This window comes from Pyxicephalus adspersus, chromosome 6 (assembly GCF_032062135.1).
Source record: "Pyxicephalus adspersus chromosome 6, UCB_Pads_2.0, whole genome shotgun sequence".
NCBI classification, from domain to species: domain Eukaryota; kingdom Metazoa; phylum Chordata; class Amphibia; order Anura; family Pyxicephalidae; genus Pyxicephalus; species Pyxicephalus adspersus.
Window position 1 is genome coordinate 79,721,842 of NC_092863.1, and position 20,338 is coordinate 79,742,179.

General features: G+C 37.7%; 1 protein-coding gene across 1 annotated transcript in view; it reads left to right on the plus strand.

Annotated features, from left to right (window-relative positions):
• The window catches only part of CMYA5 (cardiomyopathy associated 5), a 28,511-nt gene extending 13,856 nt beyond the window's left edge, over positions 1–14,655 (plus strand). Inside the window, exons 7-12 of the mRNA XM_072413970.1 lie at positions 471–617; positions 6,143–6,290; positions 7,001–7,134; positions 8,388–8,487; positions 10,971–11,147; positions 11,416–14,655. Coding sequence (XP_072270071.1) covers positions 471–617; positions 6,143–6,290; positions 7,001–7,134; positions 8,388–8,487; positions 10,971–11,147; positions 11,416–11,668 — 959 coding nt within the window. The 3' untranslated portion in view covers positions 11,669–14,655. The remainder of the gene's footprint in view (positions 1–470; positions 618–6,142; positions 6,291–7,000; positions 7,135–8,387; positions 8,488–10,970; positions 11,148–11,415) is intronic.
• Positions 14,656–20,338: the final 5,683 nt, after the last annotated feature.

Consider the following 20,338-nt stretch of genomic DNA (forward strand, 5'->3'; position numbering starts at 1 on the left):
ACTCACCCCTTCTGGCTACGATGGGCTGCTAGCAGGCTGCATATCCCTGTTGGCAAGTGGGCCACCTAGCCTAATATCATTCTTAACATATGTTTAGGATTCCAACATCAGCAGAAGAATAGGCATTGCAGTGTTCTCCCCAGCTCCTTTTAGCCGGGTGCACCATTAGGCACTTTTCAGCAACCACCCGGCTGTTTTTGGGGGGTTACTTATGAGTTGGGTCACAATACAGGGGCTGCCACCTGCCTACAGCTTCTTCCCACCCAGCTTAAAACAATTTCTGGGTTGAGCACTGGATTGTGTTTATACAGTCACTTTCAGTTCAATTTATTGCTAAAATACCATCCAAAGCTATGTCTGTACTGTTCTTTATAATTGTCTAAGGTTTGCAGTTGTGTGACTTTTGATGTATGGCTCCATAAAACCAGCATGAAGTTTATAGTGTCTTTTGGGACCTTTTTTCACCTCAGGGCTGCTGGAAGAATACAGGGTCACGGTGAAAGAAAGTTTCTGCATTTTGGAGGACCTTGAGCCGGATAAATGTTACAGTGTCTGGGTTATGGCCGTAAATAACACAGGCTGCAGCTTACCCAGTGACAAGTCAATATTCAGGACTGGTATGTACTACGCTTAATAACTCTTGTAAACATTCTTCAAAGGAATATAATGCCAGTAAATCCTGTGGAGATACAGCTGACAAATGCTGCAGAAGTTTTAGTTTTTATCTATGTGCCTTGTAATAAATATATGCAATTCTCTGTTTGTTTTTGGTTGTTAGGAAGGAAGTTGGGGGAGGATGGTGGCTTTCATCAATGCCTAGCTGTGACAAATGACATTGGGGTTGATTTACTAAATGAATATAGGCTGTTTAGTTGGAAAAGACATAACACCCAATTGAGATGGAAAAGAGTACAAAATATAAAATATGTCCTAGTCACACCCTCTTGTTAGAGGACTATAAATAATACATTTGCAAAATTTGTTATTTTAAAAGTAATTTTTTTTAATTTTACTCTACCGCAGGGGTGTCAAAATCTGGCCCCCATTGTCCTTTTTTTGGCCCCCAAATTATTCCTAAATATGAACTACAACTGGCCTGCTGCTTCATTGAAATAGCGCCGCTACTACAATTCCTGGCATCACTCTATAGACCAGCGGGCTCTCTGCCTATGTGTGGCCAGGCATTGGACTGTTTTATAGACGCAAATAATGCCGGGAATTTTAGAAGCGGCGTTATTTCAATGAAGAGGGAGTTTCAGCGGCGGGCCACAAGATTTAGCTCGGCATTTCCAGCACTCCCTCAGCTGTACTTTTCCTTGCTACTCCAAGGCATGGACTTGAATGCTTGGATTTTCATAGAAAATATTGTTATTATTATTGTTAGCCTGTGCAAAAAGGTTACCATTGAAATTGAATTTAAGGCTACAAATAGAGAAAGAGGCATAGGATTTTTTCTTAAATAAAGTTAACATTTTTTTATGCCTCTAATATAAGATGTCTCTATATATATGCTTTTATGTCTCTAATATAAGCTTGTTCAAGATTGAATGTGAAGCAAATCATCTTTGTTTCCATATGAAAAGGGTTTATATCCAATGAGAAGGAAAAATTTCCTCAATTTTTTCAATACATTTTAAGGTTGGCCCGCAACTTTGTCTAAGTTTTTAATTTTGACCCTCGGTGTATTTGAGTTTGACACCCCTGCTCTACCGCAAAAATGTCAAAAGCAATAATTTAGAGTTTAGATTAAAGTCTTAGTGTATTACCACACTTTGTTAGTTAAATAGTACACTTGGAATTCTGCTGACAAGACATAAAGAACTGAGCAGACAAGAGGAACAGAGGGATTTGATTCAAAAAGAGAAACTGCCCCTGCATATGAGGGACATTTGGAGCTTTGGGAAAGAGTCTTGCATTTTTGTTTTTTTTTGCCTGAATCATTTTCTCAGTTTAAACTTGTTAATAAATTACTAAAAAAACAAAATTTTTAAAATTACATTTGAGATCTAGTGACATCATCACTAAGGGGCACTTTGTTTAAAGACTAAACAGCATGGGATTTCACGTAAGGTCACATGACCAGACTCTCTTCATTAATCATTATTCAGGGAGTCCCTTTCTGCTTTATTTAGGAGAAAGTGTTTTATGGGACCACCATTAATGCGCTTTATAAATATGCATTGCAGGCAGATTGCGGCTTGGGGATGGGACTGGCAGTGTGCTTTTCATAAGTTCCTGAAAACAAGAAGCTGTTTATTTTAAAGATTAAACAAAATGCACAACAATTCAGGTAAATTGGCACTAAAGACACACGAGAATAGTTTTATACACACACACTCACACAACTAGTTGCTATGATAGCTTAAAAAAAATGAAAGCCAATTTTTTATATGGTCAAAGTAGTCAGATGACACTATATCCGTTGGACATCAGATTTGGTTGATTCTTCTTAGGGAACCCACATGCTTTTAAATCAAGGAACTAGGTATATGTGATATAGATGCACACAATGATATTCACATTTGTTTTTGTCACTGAAAGCAATGAGGACCTGACATTAGAAATTAATATACTTCTTATCAGACATGTAGCTTTTATGTAATAAGAGATACTGCCACCCACCAGGATCTTAGACTTGAAATTTCAAACATGGAAATTGCCTTTGACCCCCAAATCTACAGCGTGATGCTTGTTGCATTTTGCTGTATTATCACCTATACAGTATGGTTTTATAGTACAGTGGTTAAATGCAGGGGTGGTGATGTCATGGCAGCCACCAAAGTCATGTACCAGATGTTACAAGGCCCTTCACTTGGGGATACAAAATATGTTCTTCACATAGGCAATATTAAGCTATGTATTTTGGTTTATTTCTTCAGAGACTGACAAGTGTATAGTATCAGATTAATATCAATATGCTGTGAGTAATATTAGCAGAGCAGGGTCAAGCAAGACATTGTAGCAGGGTGGCTTCAGTGCTAATCCCAGTGAGGTGCTGAGTGACATAACATTGCGGGAAAACTCTGGAGCAAGCATCTACTATCTGCTACAATTGTGCCATGTGCAAATGTCCCCCTGACAGTTCCTGGCCTCAGCTATACCAGAAATCCTGACAAATGTCACCAGCGTTCTTAATTCAACATTGATTATTTTTGGACTGGTGAGTAATATATTCAGCTCTCCTTGGTGTCATTGCCAAAAATTATGAGAATGATAACAAAAAAAGATTGTTGTAGGTTTGCCATTTTAACCATGTGTGCAGTACAATAATGGGCACACTAATTACAGTACATACCACTATGCAAAATGCAAACTTAACTTGTTCGTATTGGATTAAGAAGGAAGGTACCTGTTCAGGTACATGCCACTCAGAATCCCTAGGGGAACTGCCTAAAAGACAATTGTACAAAAGTATAGTTGGCCCTTTCAGTGATGTCCTCTACTGTTACTCCTAATCTTTCCTTTTCCGCATCACTCTGCTAGTCAATTGGGAGAAGGTAAGTTAGCCTTGTGAAAGTTCCAGGCCACGGGTTTGCTCTTGCATAGTGCTGACAGCTCTCTCCATGCCCCTATATTACAGCATTGGGCCCATTACCAAACAGCACTGGCATGTGGGAGAAATGGGAGTAAGTTGCATGCTCACCATACCCAGAATTCTATGGTATTTCTCTTCCTTCAAACAGGCTAAACACTGCATTAGAGGTGCAAAGGGAAAGTGACCATGTGCAGTTGGAAAGTAGAAGTTAAGTGAACCCATTGCTTTTCCTGTAATAATAATCAAATAATATGATGTCAGCTTTATGTTTAGTCTGTTACTCCTCATGAGGGCCAATAAATCAGCAGTTCCTCAGTTTCATGCTACGTGTGAATGTCAATAGGCTGGTAGATATGCAGCTTAAGCCTCTCAATTTACCATTCATCAAAGATTGATTTCAAAGATGGATTCTTCCTTGCCCTTTCTGTGTCCTCTGCTGGGGTACTATTCCTGCACCCTGTACTTCCTGTACTTCTTACACAGACTTACTAACTTATTAAACACTTGAAAATCACCTGCAGTCAGACATTCTTGGTGGCAGTGTCACATGTACCGCAGGTGGTATCAAACTATTTTCAAAGAATTATCCAATAGACAGTCTGGATAATTTTGGCAGCAAGAAAAGAGAGAAGGTTTATTGTAATGTCCTACAACTACAGACAAAAATCTGAGGCAGGCTTATATGAAGTGAGAGACCGGTCATGATGCCAACATGTCTTTAATGATTTGTAACAAGTTGTATGGAGGGTAAATAATAACAAATAATGAAAACAGCTGAATATTGACATTTATTTACCTGTAGTGGTGAAGGGGAAGCTTGTGTGTTTTTCCTCAGGGAAAATGTTATCTTTTTATCTTCATTTTTATTCTGGTAAATACCAAATGTTGTATATTGCATATTCTTGTTTTCTAGCCAGGAAGTAGAGCTCTGAGATCATTTTAACATGTTTATGAAAGCCTGTTATTTAAAGAAGTAAAGAGCAGAAGCCAATTTACACACATAGCTGAATTAAAGAATGTTTATCTTCCCTTACCTCCTGCTCTCTATGACACTATACAAAGTTACAGAGTAAGAGACTCCCAAAATTAGAAGATCAGGTTGTGCTTCCCATTAAAAAAATCCAGAATGCTCTTTGACACCAGTGTCATAGGTGTACTCAATATTGTTTATTTAAAAAAATACCTAAAATAAACTATGTACAGCTTTATCACAAACAAACAGAATCAAATCTTTACCTAAATAGAGTACTTACATTTTTGAGAACAAATGTTTTTCTTTAATAACTAAAGTAAAGTAAAGCAACTCTTCTAGGGGCCCTCGGTACTATATACATGCTGTGCATTACAGTTGCCTATTCTTTTTGAACTGGCTGCATTTGCGATCACAAGGCACCCAAAAACTTTTTTTTTATGTGCCATATCTGCACTGTGGGATGCTGCAAGGTGGATGCCTTCGGGTGCATATAAAAAAGCCATTCCAAAATTAACCAAGCATGTACCCCTAAGGGAGAATTACCATGTGTTGCATGTCCAAAAGTGCAGGTTCCATTCTCTAAAAATATTCTTCCATTATTTCAGAGAATACATAACATCTGATAGGACCCTTTGGCAAGAGTATGAAAAACAAAAGTTTCCCTGATTGTTGGCAGACATCCGATACTTTTGTTTATCAGATACAGCATTTGGGTGTTTGAAAGCTTAGCACCACCATTTGGCCAACTGGCCTAGAACTCCATTAAGCATTTACAGCAAGATACATTTCAGACTTTAAGCAGTGTTATCTGTCCCAATATCTTTTTTTATTTTCAAAAGCCTTTGTAAATGTTATATTCCTGGGAGGGAGTTCTAGTTTTCGGTGACAGTATCTGTTACAAAACACATGATGTTGGTGTTGCGCTCTTGTTGCTGTAACAGCATTGTTTACTGTTGAATTTGATGTATTAAAGATGGACCCTGCTCAAAAGACCCAATTGCTAATGCGATCCTGGATACATTGTCATTGTGCTAAAGTACAGATAATGTCACAAACATGGGAGCCCTTGTAGCATTGGGGACAAAGGTATAGAGGACTTGGAGGAGAGAGGACACCAAGATCTGGGTAGGAAAGACTGGTGTTAGGACAGAACTACAGGTAATTAGGAGAATACATCATGCATGACTTTCCGAGATAGGTAAGAAGGGCACTATTTAGCACAAGGTACTGTATATAAGACTTCTATGCACATGAATTCTTTATACTCCCCTTGCCACCAGTTATGCAGAACATAAAGAATTCATGTACAGTGAATTATTTTTTATATTAAAAATATTATCTGAGGAGGAACATTGGACAGGAAGGTTTGGCTCCAAAAAATAACAATTTTTCCAAATAACTGACAATGGGGAGATGTGACCGTTCCTAAAAATACCACAGCTTGTTCATTTTTCTGTTTTTTCTGGTTTAAAAAAAAGGAAAAAATTAATTCTCTGTCTGTGTTATTTTCAAGAAATTGCTGTGTTTCTTTCCCAGTGACACCCTGTTATCCACAATTTTTTATGAATGTACATTGTGTTTTAATTCAAAAATTGTACACCAAGTTTATGAACTGCTCTTCTTTCTTTTGGCAGCTCCTTCCACCCCAGTGATTAGAGCAGAAGAATGCACAGTGTGCTGGAACACTGCTGTAATCAGATGGAGCACCGATCACCCAGAATCCACAGATACCTTCACGTTGGAGTGGTGCAAGCAGTACTCTTCAGAGGGAGAAGGGCTCAGGTAAAACATGCTGTCTGTCTTTTAGTCTAGTCCTAGACCCCAGACCTCCAACTATTCCCTAATTACCCAAATGCATGTAAAGGTTTGGGAAGAGCAGGTATTGACTGAGGATGAAGTTTTGTATGTGGATATCCAAGGATTATATAGCCTGATCTAGTAATAGTTTCTACAGGATGAACCAAAATGTAAGGTATAAATGTTAACTTTGCTTTTGCATCTTTTAATTTACACTTTTTCTCGCCAGTAGATACTGGTGATCCATACAGTAAATTCACCTGCCCACATGCAAGATTCCAGCAGTGTGGTCCATAGCCTGTTTAGCAAATAAACATAGTAGGGGACCAACTAACGGTGAATCTGGCAGGAGCAAGGACAGATGGGTATAATACAATTGTTTCATATAACCTCATCCAAATGTTATGAATCCTTTTTAAATTTGCACAGCTTTTTCTCAATCAACTAATCAACTAAATTGTACAAACCCCTTTAACCTTATTCTAATTTTAATTTGCACTATTATATACCCAACAAGTGACTGTTTCTAAGCCACTGTACATAATAGAAAGGTAAAAAATCCACAAGGGAATTTTGTTTTTGTTTTTTTTGTTTTGTTTTTTTTTGGGGGGGGGGTTGTCCCATTCATGAGTTAAAGGTCTGGATAGATGTACTTCCTAGTAAGCATGCCACAAAGATTTGGTAATACTTTCCAGGTCCGTGTCTGGTATTAAGGATCAGCAACTGAGGGTTTCACTGCAACCAGGGGAGAACTATTTCTTCTATGTGAAAGCTGCCAATACATTTGGATCAAGCGAGCAGAGTGAGGCAGCTCTAATATCCACCAAAGGTAAGCTCATGCATACACACTCTGTTTCACTTGTGGTGCATAGGTGATAATTGTTATGTGATTTTTTGACACAGGAAAAGGTCCAGGATAAATGGGTGATACTTTTATAACCCTCAGGAATTATAAAGCTCATTAAATTCTTCCAATATAGTTTCCAAAATGGCAAAGTTTTGCCAAAATCTCCCATTTTCTTTAGTTTGAACAAACTTCTAGGCCTTGAAAAAGTTGTTATCATATTGGAGCGACCTAATGCTCATTAGTCCATGCCTAGTAAAAATTAATTAATAGACTACAACCAAGCAAAGGGGTAGTAGTGTACGGATACCAGTGTAAACTGGACAGTCTCAACTGATTCGCCCCTTGATCACTCATGCTTTTATCCTTCTATAAAATTGTGCAAATTGCCTCTAAACATCTCATATGTTAATATCAAAATGGAAATCAGACACGAGAGCTTCAGGTGACACAATCTGAAAACTTCAAATAATTGCAGATTATCAGATCACCCTGTTGTGTTAGAAATTTTTTTCAAGAATGACTACATTATTTAAATGACAATTGTCTAGAAACATAAACCAATTTATTACCCTCTAATCCCCATTGCTTTAATATTACTCTCATGCAACCCTGACATATACAGAGGTATAGAGAAGCACATTTCATACCCACCTGCCTCCCACATTGCTGGAATTGGGGTCCAGCCAATGGCCAGGCTGCAGCACTGTTGAGTGGAGACAGAGAAATGTGTGATGGACTGTGCAATTTTCAACAGTATTTAATATTGGATTTGGATTGTAAGAATGAAGTTTCCTACCTGGCCTGAGATTGCTGAAGGGTAGCTACATGCAAAATCCATCTTGCACATGTACCTCCAAAGCCAGAATAGTAATTGGTTGCTTTAAAGGCAATAACACTGCAATTTTTACAGTGGGCAAAGAGCTTAAACTGAGAGTTCACAAAGTACTTATCATTTTCGGCTTTACAGCACACTAGGATTTCCATGGTTCTGGATTTGTTTCATATATTTTGATAGAATAAATATTCACCATGCCATTTAAATGGAAAAATTTTCAGAATAGATTGTTTCTACACGCTTTATTGCCACTCATAATTTTTATTAATTTATAAGCCGTTAAAGCAGATGAAAAATAATTTATTCAGTTGTGACCCTTTTGTTTTCTACTGTTACCATTCTTGATAGAATATGAAAAGTATAAAGAACATTTTGTCCAGAATGCACATTTTTTTTTCAGGTACCAGATTTCACTTACTGCGAGATACTGCACACCCTGCCCTGGACTTGTCACCAGATGGAACTGTGATCAGCATTGCAGAACACAGAGAAATCACTGGGTTTGTTTCCATTTACCAGATAGTCAATATATTTAAAACTAAGTGATAATAGCATAATTTACAAGGTTTGGAGGAAAGAAATTCACATTGCTTAAAAGTATAAGAATAATTCAAATAACTCTATAACTGTTTTAGGCATCATAAACAGAAAGGATCTTGTTAGCTTCAGCTGAAACTTAAACTGTGAACTAGTACTGGTGGCACAAGAGAGTTTCTGTTTCATCACTGCTACTTGAAGTATATTAAGTGGTCTTATTTATAGTGGACCTGTACTTCATTTTACATTTTTAATGGCTCTTCTAAAAAAAATGATACCATGACATGCCTGACACTCAACTTGTTACAGACATCTGACATCATCTGATTTTATGGCTAACAATTCTACACTTTATATTGAGATTACTAGCCACTGGACTGTAAAATGGGAATTGACAGGTCTTAGTTTTGAAGTCATTTACTAGTGACAAAGCAAAAGGCAACAGTAGACATGTGACATAAGTTCCTAGAGCTGATTTTTAAAAGTCTTATTAGTCTTGTATATTGTTAACAGTTGGTTAAAAAGGAAATTTACGAGTTTAGGTAATAACTTTTATTGGCGGTTAACCTAAGTTAACATAAACATAACTCCTCATCCCCATGTAATGTACTTGGGTACTTGTTATTTATAGGACTATCAGGAACAAAATAGGAAAAAAAATTGTCTGAATAGTTAGCCATGACCAGGGTAGCTCGGACCTTCTAGCCCATCCTTTACCACCACCGTCAGAACCTCCACCTCCCCCTGACCCCCTATCTGCTTACCAACCACTCCCCCACCATTAAAAACACCAATCTTGGATTTAAATTGGCTGGCAAGCAGCCGTTTATTTACCCAGCAATAAATAAATTAACCATTCAATTAATTAACAAATAAATATCCAATAATAAATAAAAGACAAATAAATAATAACATTTTACACTTTTGATATGCAAGCATACATTAACATAACACTCCATTATTATTATTATCATTAAATCGGGAGAATATAACACCAACATATTACATTGAATATAATTTATTTAACAAACAACCTAATTCCCCCCTTTTAATAATACATAACCATAACCACAATATCCATAATGTTATCAAACACCAAACTCCCGGTTATACACCCAAACAACCGGGCTGTAGGTCTCAGAAGGCAAAATCCCCACCCAACAGAAATGTAACTCTTCCAACATCTCCACCTTGACCTCTAGCCGCCCAGCACTGCCTCAGGAGCCATAATCACCTGTACACCATAAAGGGGGGGACCACACCAAAGAGGATCCCCCCTGCCAAAATCCACCACTTTTCCAATGCACTGGATCCTTGCTTTCCAAGTCCCCAACCGCTAAAACTAACCAAACTTTCAAATTATAACCATAACAGAAACGGGTGGGTGAGAAACTTTTTCTACCAAAAGAGGGCCTCTCACCTCCGTCTTCCCTCTTTTAACTCATCCTATGCCTAATCCCCTCCTACCTCAAGCTTCACACAGCCCCTCCTAGCCTTACTTCATTTTATTAACCCTTAACACCCCTGGGCTAGGCTTAGCACCCTGTCATGTAGGCCCTGTGCCTAATTTCTTAAGGCGACTGGCCTCTCTTTACAGGGCTTCACTTAAACTCATAACATTATGTTTTATTGCATTTAATGGATTACAAGTTCGCTTCAATAAGGTATGCAAAATAAAAAAGTAGTATGAAAATTTAGCAACTTATATAGCAACCAATTAAAATGTATCTCTTACCCAATCTGAATGAGTACTCTAAACTTATATAGTAGTAGTGTTAAGTAGTTTTAGGTTCTGTGATCACATAGAGATAAACTTTTTGTTTGGTTTCTAACCTTGTCATTTCACCTTTTACATTGAGATTTTAGATTGCCCTCCCATATAAAATAAATCTTATTCCTATTATGTTATAATTTTTTTATAAATAATATGAGAAAGTGCTAAAAATAATATAAAAAAGTATGTTTTTTAAGGACCCACACCCTTACAGGAATATTGAATGTTTATGTGATTATTCAGCTCATTGCCTGATATAAAGTGCAATAATAGGCACTAAGCTTACAACTGGTCCTTTTTCTGCTATAGTATTACATTACATTAATTTAGTTGTGTTTTAAAATGCTGTATTATTTTAAGCTTCTGCTCTGATAATGTATTTTACATAATAATGTATCAAGGCCAAAATGGCAGAAAATAGACTGTTATGGCATGGTATATAATGACTTTGTCATATCAGATGTTAGAAATCTGTCAGTGTAAGGTGGGCAGATTGTAGCATTTCTACGGGAAATTGACTTTACATAGTCTGACTATACAACGAAAGATAGCTGAAAACGGTGTAAATGTTAAAATATAACACATACGCATTCTACATAGGTGTAGACCACCTAACAACCACAGTACATTATTTTGCATGTAATAAATACTACATTTTAATGTTTTTCATAGAATTCCATTAGTTTTGGGGGAGCTGCTACCAGCCAGTGGGAGACATTACTGGGAGATGATGGTAACCGAGTGCAGTGCGTACAGTGTTGGTGCAACCTTCCACCCCTCTCCTGAAGAAGATGCCTCTGCAGAAGTCAGCACATCATGGTGCATGCAATGTTCTTGCTCTTCCACAAGGTAATCACTAACATAACCTATGTAATTAATTTACAGAGCTTTTTAAGATAAAAAGAAATCCAGGGAACGTTTGAGGGAATATCAGATTACCTGTTTTATAAATTGAGCCCTTAATGGCTTTTTTTAACAGACCATAAGGGATTTAATATGAGAAGTTTGTTGGGGTCTATTGTTAGGGTGTATATACTCTTTACCTTTTTCAGTGACATTTTTTTCCTGCCCTCTACATTCCTAATTCATGCAGCTATGTGTGTGTGTCTTCTTTCAGCTTCTCCTATAGGTTCCTCCACAATGAAGTTTGGAGTGAAGTCCACCTGACAGAACCTCCAGTCCGGGTCGGCATTCTTTTAGACTACAGAAAAGGAAGACTATCTTTCTTTAATGTCCAGAAAGGACAGCTACTGTTCACCTTCCGGCATAAGTTTACAGAAGCCGCTCACCCCACCTTTGCTCTGGAGGCCTATGGGGAGATTCACCTTCACACTGGAATTGAACTGCCACACTTTGCCAAACACAGCTAACGGCCTGTTCCCAGCAAAGTGCTGGATGCTGAGAAGCCATATCTCAAGTGTTTACTACTAGGTCGTGCTTTGTAGCAGTCACTTTGTGTGGAGACTTATAGTACAGTTTAGACAAAGCACCATGCAGATAATGTTTTGTTAAGTTGTTCCTCAGGGTTTGGATTTATTTTGTTTTTTGTTTTTTTATGTAGCACAGGTAATATGGGTCACACATCACTAACTGATCCACACACAGTCTGTGTTACTCAACTCTGGTCTGCACTGTCCTTCTAACAGGTAATGTTCTTCTTGCAGTTTTTCGGTTTATTTAGTGTGCCTGTTTTAAAAGGATTTCTATATACTGCTGTTACCTGTCAGTATAAAACTTGCCTTGGCAGAGGTCCTAGTAGGCCATTTTTGAAGAATTTGATGCTAAGTAAGTCTTTGACCTCAGGTTTGCTTTGATAATAATCTGCAAGTTTTCCCACCTTAGCGCCCACAATATGAATGGAGCAAAAAGGAGAACTAGTTGTATTTGCAGTTTTTTCTGAAGATCAGGCAAACAATGTTCTTTATTAAGGCACTATTATACAAAGGTACATTTTTGCCAAGTAGAAGCTAACTGGGATCTATGACATCATTACTGGGACAGGAACAGTGCTATGTCTGGCATGCTTAGCAGACATTTACTTGATATTTTTGGTTGATGCATTTGGACACAGGTAGTGTTGTCTCTAACAATTAATAATTCCACAGACCACACTCAAAAACACTAAATGCTATTTTTTTGATGATCTTTATCCTGAAACAACTCTAAACATCCAGATTAACAAAAGCTAACCCAAAAACATAAACCATGTCATGTTCAAATCTCACCCATAAGCTAAATATTCCCATACATTTAACCTAACCCCCATCACTATCCTGAAACCTTAAGTAAATAACTAAAAGTTAAATAGAAGATTAGAAATGCAGCCCTTTCACAATACCTATTCTCAAACCAGAGCTGTCCCCTGCATTAATATGATGGCACTGCCACTATATGTCCTGGGAAAAGCACCAATAAATTTAGTTGAGTGTTAAAAATATTGTAATATTAAAAAAATTAAATACCCCCTCCAGTAATTCTCTACACAGATGAAAAGACACTTAGCTGTGCTTTATGCACTCAACTATTTGCAGCAGTTAGCCGGCCATTTATGGAATGAGTTTCTATATGATATGATATGTATGAGATATATATATATATATATATATATATATATATATATAATGAATTCCAGGCAAATATTTGTACCATGTGCACTAATTATTTGTCCTGCACACTTGTGCCACATGTAAAATTTGTTTGCCCAGCCCATCTGTACTTCGCTTACAAATATTGTGTTCATTAATTGGGGGATTGGCCATCTGTGGACATTTTTCACTAAATTCACAGAAAAAATACTGGAGAGGAAAAAGGGCCTGCATGGAAGGACCACAAGATATGTCAACGAATAAGAAGCTTCTGTTGGTCGAAATGTTGTCCATTTCAGTGGATGCATGGAAAGCAGGCTGTATGCTACCTTTTATAACTTGCATTTAAAGATACTATCATGCAGCATACAAATTAGAGTCTGTATGGAGGACTATCGCTGTGCACTCATTTGTAGGGCTATGGTAGTTATTAGTGGTAATCCCATTGGTGTTACATGAATCCCTCACTCACAGATGATTCAATGGTATGAATTGCAGCCTCCACATAATATGAAATTTGAAACACACTCAGGTCAACCTTAACTTTACACATATATGTTTAGGTCTGCACTTTTAGCTTATAATATACTCATAAAAAATGAGTTTCCGTAGCAAGCTTCTAGAAATTTGCTATCAATAGGGTGTGTGACGATGGGGAAGAGGCAATCTCCTGCTTGGAAAAATGACACAGTGCAATTATTGGATCTGTATAGAAAAGACACATCCACAGTGTAAACCATTGTAAATTATATTTTTTTTAGATATAAAAGGCAGACAGAGGTGAAAAATGTTTTCATAGCACATTTACACCACATTTAGGGTCTAATTAAAAATGTTTTCACCCAACATTTACCCAAAAAGTGTAAATTTTTCACATTGAATCTAAGAAGAAAAATATATGAATCATGATTAAAGGTTAATTTTATATTTTTATTTTATTTGAACTTTGTGGAGTGTGTGGATAACGGCAGGAAGCAGTAAGTGCATATCTTGAATGAAAATAATATTTTAATACTAGCCTGGTACCACTGTAGGAGTCCATGGTGTTTCTGGGTACCACATGCACAGTAAAAAATTATTGTGTAGCTTCAGCTGAAACTTTTGTGGTGGAAAGTTTAAACCTCTAGCAGTTTTACTAATGTGTGTAGAATCAAGATGGACACCGGCATCAATAAAAATAGTTGTGCAAACCTGCACTGGGATCAAGCAATCCTGCGGTGCTCCTGTCTCGCTCACTTGTACACAGTGCTGGTTCTTAAAAAAAACAGAATTTGCACGTTGACAGCTAGCTGTACCACTTACTTGCCTCCCTTCATTTTCTATGGAGCTGCTGAAGGAAAATACTACATGTAGCTTCTCTCAAGAGATAGCGGTCCACTGGCAAAGGGGAAATGGTAAATGCACTACCACATCATGGCAAGTGTGGCAGCTCCTGGCAACTGTTAGGCACCCAAGACCGTAACAACGTTTTGTCAGTAGTTTGCAAGTGGCTGCAAAGCCTTTGATGCTTGCAAGTCTGCAAACTCTTAAAAATGCTTGCAAGCAGTTTCATAATCAATCTATGGAGGTTACAGGGGCAGAGACTACCCGTGTGCTCCCAATAAAGATGTTCTCACAACTAAAATGGCTTGGAGTCACACTATAATGTTCTTTCTAAATTGTTATCCTAATTTATAGACATTTGTTTATAAAATAAGTTAATTTAATATATCTTATTATTTGTAGCAGCATTTCACATGGAAAAATACATTTAATAAAAGAGTTAAAATTTAGTACAATGTGTCCTGTGTTGTGCTTTATATTGTGCAGAATCTGTAACAAGATTTACATGTTGTGGGGTGAGGGCATTTTGTTCTATTCAGGTATGAGAAGAGTGGCTTAAAACAGGGGCAAACAACTCATGGCACTCCTCCGAGCCTTAAAAACAGCTGCCGCAATGCCAGCACAAGCTGAGACATATGGACTGTCAGCCATGAGGGGTAAGTGATAGTATGTGTATATAAACAAGCAAAGATAATGATGACATCATTTATAGTAAACATTCCCTTGTTTTACCAAATACACACATGGTAGGAGTTTTTTTCAGCTGTTTTAGCATATCCCAGTAATAATTGGAGACAGCCACCATGTGTTTCTGAAGACATTCCTGTCTTATTTCATCTTCTGCTATTAAATGTTATATTAAGGTCAATATTCTAAAAAATCTGTACTTGAATGTGTTTCAAATGGCTTTGTGAGTATTTTACTATTTGACCACTAGATGTCAGTCTATACACTATGTCTGGGTATAAAATGATGTTCTGATAGTCTATCAAACAGCAAATACAAGATCTAAACATTTTTTACTAACCTGGATTTGAGGTTTTCATTTCTACCCTGTTTATAAAATGCTAGCTGCCTGTTTTGCTGACCCCACTACTTTCTCTTTACCTAAAATAAATTTGCACATCCGAAACATCAGATGTTTTATCTGCACACTGGTTCTGCTCATAAGTCTTGTTCATGAGTCTTTCCTGCTTGTTTGATGTTTCCTGAGAGTTATATATGTAAACTGCCGCTGTTATCTGTTATCAGCTAGCTTGTCTCCCTCTGTGTGCTGCGGTCCCCCTGCTGATCCTTACAATCCTTACCACAATAGAAGTATTAGGGTCAGATGTACGATCAACAAAGTGCAATGGGGGCACCAGACATCCAATACACCCAGAAGGTGCCCAGAATTCTTCAACAGAATGAAGATTAGTTACACCACTTATCAGAAAAGTAAATATTCAACTTATTTTCACAGGATACTTCTGGTGTGATTTTTCAAAGCAAAATCCCCACTGGAGTTTTCCTTTGTTTGGATATAAGGAAGGGTCACCTGTGGGCCCTGCAAGCCAGTAGTAAAATTATAAGTGGTCTGTATATGAATAAAGGGAGGTAAATGGAAGGAGGTGCCACTTGTTGATGCCCATTAGGGGCAAACTATTTTGATGTTGTGGCATTTACCAAAGACAAACCTTTGGCTGCATGATTGTCCAACTAACAAGTCAAAGTGCTGTCAATTGGGGGCAGGGAGAAGATCCCTAATGCCCAACTAAACCCAACATTGAACAAGGCAATTTTTAAAGGCGAATAAGTCAATACCGATTGTGTACAAAGCCAAAATGGTCATTTCCCATCATCTCTGAATTTAGTGAGTGTGTAGGTCAATCAGATGTGATCATGGGATACAAAAAAACTAGAAAGAACAATAGATGCCAGATTACATTTCCCATTCTCCCAGAATTATGATAGTCTGTCAACAGAAAACTAAAAGATGTAAGTGGCCAGGGCACAACAGAAGACAAGCGCAGCTACAAACGTATTGATTTGTGAATTTCAATTTCAAAGGATATACCTAGGTTGAGCTTTAGGTTTTGTTGGGGTTTGATGCTGTATAACCTTTAACCTGGACTAGCCTAAAACTTACACAGGGCTTTTTTTATCATAGTTCTACTCTTTCAGTAATTTGCTGGACAAGACCTTCTAACATTTTGTATTTTGTAACATTTTCTATGAGGGGACCCTTGTTTAGACTTGGACCTATGATTCCTCCATAAGCCTTAGAATTTTCCACTTGCCAAACATCATCAGAAGAGACATCTTGTTTTTGCATATCCTCTGTGATTTGAAACAAAATATGTGAACATTAGAGCAAAGCTCCACATGTAATAAAGTTCACCCGGAGTGGTGTTTAGATAACTCAATAGAAAACAACGTCTGCTAAACCACTTACTGGACCTCCTCTGTGGAAGACTTGTCTTCACCAAATCTGTGCTTCTTTTTTTTCTAGACAAGACAATCATCAAAAACAAGTTTGTGTGCCAGCGTTACCAGGGCATAACATAACTCAAAAGAAAACTGCAAGGAATGGGGGAAAATTGAAATGGAATATTTCAACAATAGTGTAGGGAATGTGACAAAAACAAAGTTAAGTTCTTTCCGTGATACTTTTTTCAGTTATGTTTGCGAACAAGCTGTTGTGGGTTCCAGTCACTTCTTCTTGTTTGAAAACAGTGAAAATACCCAAGGGAAGTCAACTTAAAAAGCACTGAATCTCACGTTTACCAAAACGTTTTCTGGTAGAGAATCTATCAATATTAAAACAAATGGACCTGGAAGTTTATTAACCAGGGATTGCTTTAATAATTGTCAGAATCACTGCTTGATAAATAGACCCCCAGAAAGTACTGCTAGGACCAAAAAGAAGCACACCAAAGCAGTGAGTAGAACCTACAAAAGTTTGCCTTGACATTTTAACTGTTAGTTCAAAGGATATTGGTAATTAAGAAGTATCACAGAGAGTTCTTAACTCTGCTTTGTAGTCAGCACACTAACACACCTAATATCACTTTAAGCATACAGGGAATGTGTCAACTAGACTTAATGCAAATACGGTAATATCAGTGTGTGTTTTAGTATTTTATAATATTTATGTACAAGGATATCAATTATTTCTTAGATTATGCAGTTTATTTTCTGCTTGGTTTTGCAGTCTTAAAAAATTATTGTACTCCAGGGCATTTTAATGAGTAAAAAAAAAATTAAGAATTCCGATTAGGCAGACCATCTAAAACTCCTACTGTAATCTGTAGTCTGATGAGATTTTTCCTTTAAATGTTTCTTTATTGGGTACTATGCTGGGTCCTACTGTATTTTACTCTAATCTCCTGATGCTCAACCTGTGTCCTAGAGATTCCAATGGTTAAATAGTTTGGATTATTTTAGTATTGCAGTATCTTTTTTTAAGTATCGTTTGTAGTATTGTTTTTTTTTTTGTCCATCTTTTTTCCTTTTTGCTGTTCTTTTAAAATGGATTTTGATAAGAGAAATATCAATTGTGGCACAGGTAATTTTTTAAGGGGTCTGTAGGGAGCACAAATGTGGAGGCATTGATTTAAAAAAGGTTTGTGATATTCCTGTAAAGTGTGTGAACAATCTATGATTAAAGCATGATCCCAGTCTTCAAAACCCCCCATAGAATATATAGAAAATAGAGTGTTTGATGTGTCAATGAAGCAATTTACTATAACATGTGTGTTCCCTCTTGTAGCTTGTTTTATCTAATCACCTTTCAGCATTACATTCCCTGAATAATATGTGTGGCCCATTCGTAAGACCAGGAACCACACTTGAGACTCTCATTATCAAAATAGTTTACCACCGCTGTTTTTATCAGTCAATACATATGTTAAGTCTTAATGGACCCTTGTTTGGGTGGACCAAACAGGAAGCTGCACTCCAGATCTTGTACATGGTTGATTGTTGGGCCTCTCCAATATTTGTAATGATTTAAGCAGCCCTAAAAAAAGATCAGAATATTCCTTTCCTGTTGAAGATTTGGGCGGTCTGACTGGGTCTCTTTAAAAAGCCCTGGTTTACTTTACTTCTTCTTTGGCAGTGCAAGTATATTTGGTGGTCACCTAATTTAAAACAATATATTTCCTTTGTGCCTCCGATTTTTAAGCTGCGTACACACGTGCAATTTTTGTCGTTGGAAAGGATCTTTCACGATCCTTTCCAACGACAAAGGACTACACGATGAATGAATGGTGCTGTACATACAGCACCGTTCTGCTTTATGGAGAGGGGAGGGGGAGAGCGACGGAGCGGCACCCTACTGCGCGCTCTCCCCCTTCCCTTGCATTAGGATCGCTCATCGTTCATCGTTCGTGGATCCTCCAGGACGGATCCACGGACGATGAACGACGCCGACTGTACACACGCCAGATTCTCGGCCGATATCTGGCCGATGCCGATTATCAGGCGAGAAAAATCTGACGTGTGTATGCAGCTTTAGGATAGGTTTGCTAAGGACATACTCTAAAGAGAAGCAGCTTTGTTACTCCAGGACAGGAAGTATGTTAGTGGTACATAACACCACCCCAGGGCTGATAGGACTGTGTTAGGTAGTACACAGGCACTTACAGGCTAATTTGGTTTCTGGCAGGCTCAATGGGTAATTTTTTAAGCCTATTGAACAGATAAACATTTTTTTTTTCAGTTGTATTAAAAATGGAATTAATAAGAGAAGATAATTATTGGGGTTTTATATGGTCAAACATTATGTAGATCAGTTATGGGTGCCACTTTTGTGGGTCATACTGGGTGCCCCAGAAAGTTTTCTGGGATCTTGCTTCCAGGTTGCCATATGAACGATATTTCAGTGGCCCAGATGGTGCAAATGGCTTTTGAAGTGTAAGTAAATGCAAACGTTTTTTCTATTTGATTGTCTCTCTATGAAAACTGTTTGTATGTATTGTCTGTCTGTTTCTCCTTACTTGTATGTAAGAGATTTGCAGTAAAGAGAAAATACCTGGGGATCCAACCAAAGAAAGTTGATACAAAATACTGGTTGTGGCCTATCCATACCAATTAACTAGACTGTGCAGGGCCGAGGACAAGGCGATATAATAGATTGTGTGACCTGACAAAAAAATGGTATTTCTAATGATTAGATTTCTGTAAAATATGGACACGTTGTATTTATTCACAACCAGTTCATCTAGAACAGGGGTGTCAAACTCTGGCCCTTGGGCCAAATCTGGCCTGGCACGTCCTTTCTTTTTGGCCCCCAAAAGATTTCTTAATATGAATTGAAGCTGGCCCGCCGCTACTACAATCCGTAGTAACGGCAGGCCAGCTGCAATTCATATTAAGTTGCTGTTCTATGGATGTGAGTAAAATGCCGCTACTACAATTCCCCGCATCACTCCCATCTCTAGACCAGCCGCCTCTCTGCCTTTGCGTGGCCCTGCATTTTATAGACGCAAATGATGCTGGGAATTGTCGCAGCAGCATCACTTGTGTCTGTTGAACAGCACCCTATGTGTGGACCCCGCAGAGTTTATACTGACAGGTAAGCTCAATATTCAGTATTGCTATATTAATTGTTTTACTATGCCAGAGAATGCAGTGTGAAACCAAATGAATGCAGCAATACATTTGGTTTTACATTGCATTCTCTAGCAAAGTAAAACAATTAATCTCAATAAGAAGAAACAAGAACACCTGAGAAGAGCATGCAGTAATATGCAGTGGATTCATTTAAATTATTTATATCAGTCTACTGCATATTACTGCATGCTCTTCTCATGTGTTCTTGTTTCTTCTTATCAAGACAAATTGTTTATTCAAAAAGTTTCAAGTTTGGTTCTCAAACTTGGTCTGTGTATTTGAGTTTGACACCCCTTATCTAGAGTGATATAGATGGGTAAACAGTACATACCTTACACTTTAACTGCATAATAAATAGTAGCCACATTGGAGTTCTGTGATTCCACCTCCAGCATCTGAATGACTGACATCCTGCAACCATTTAGAGCTCAAAGGTAGAATCACAGTAATCCATTCTGGCTGTCATTTCAGTAATAGGACTGCTGTTGGTGTAGGGTTAAACAGGGAAGAGGATAACATTGCTTCATCTTCATGTAT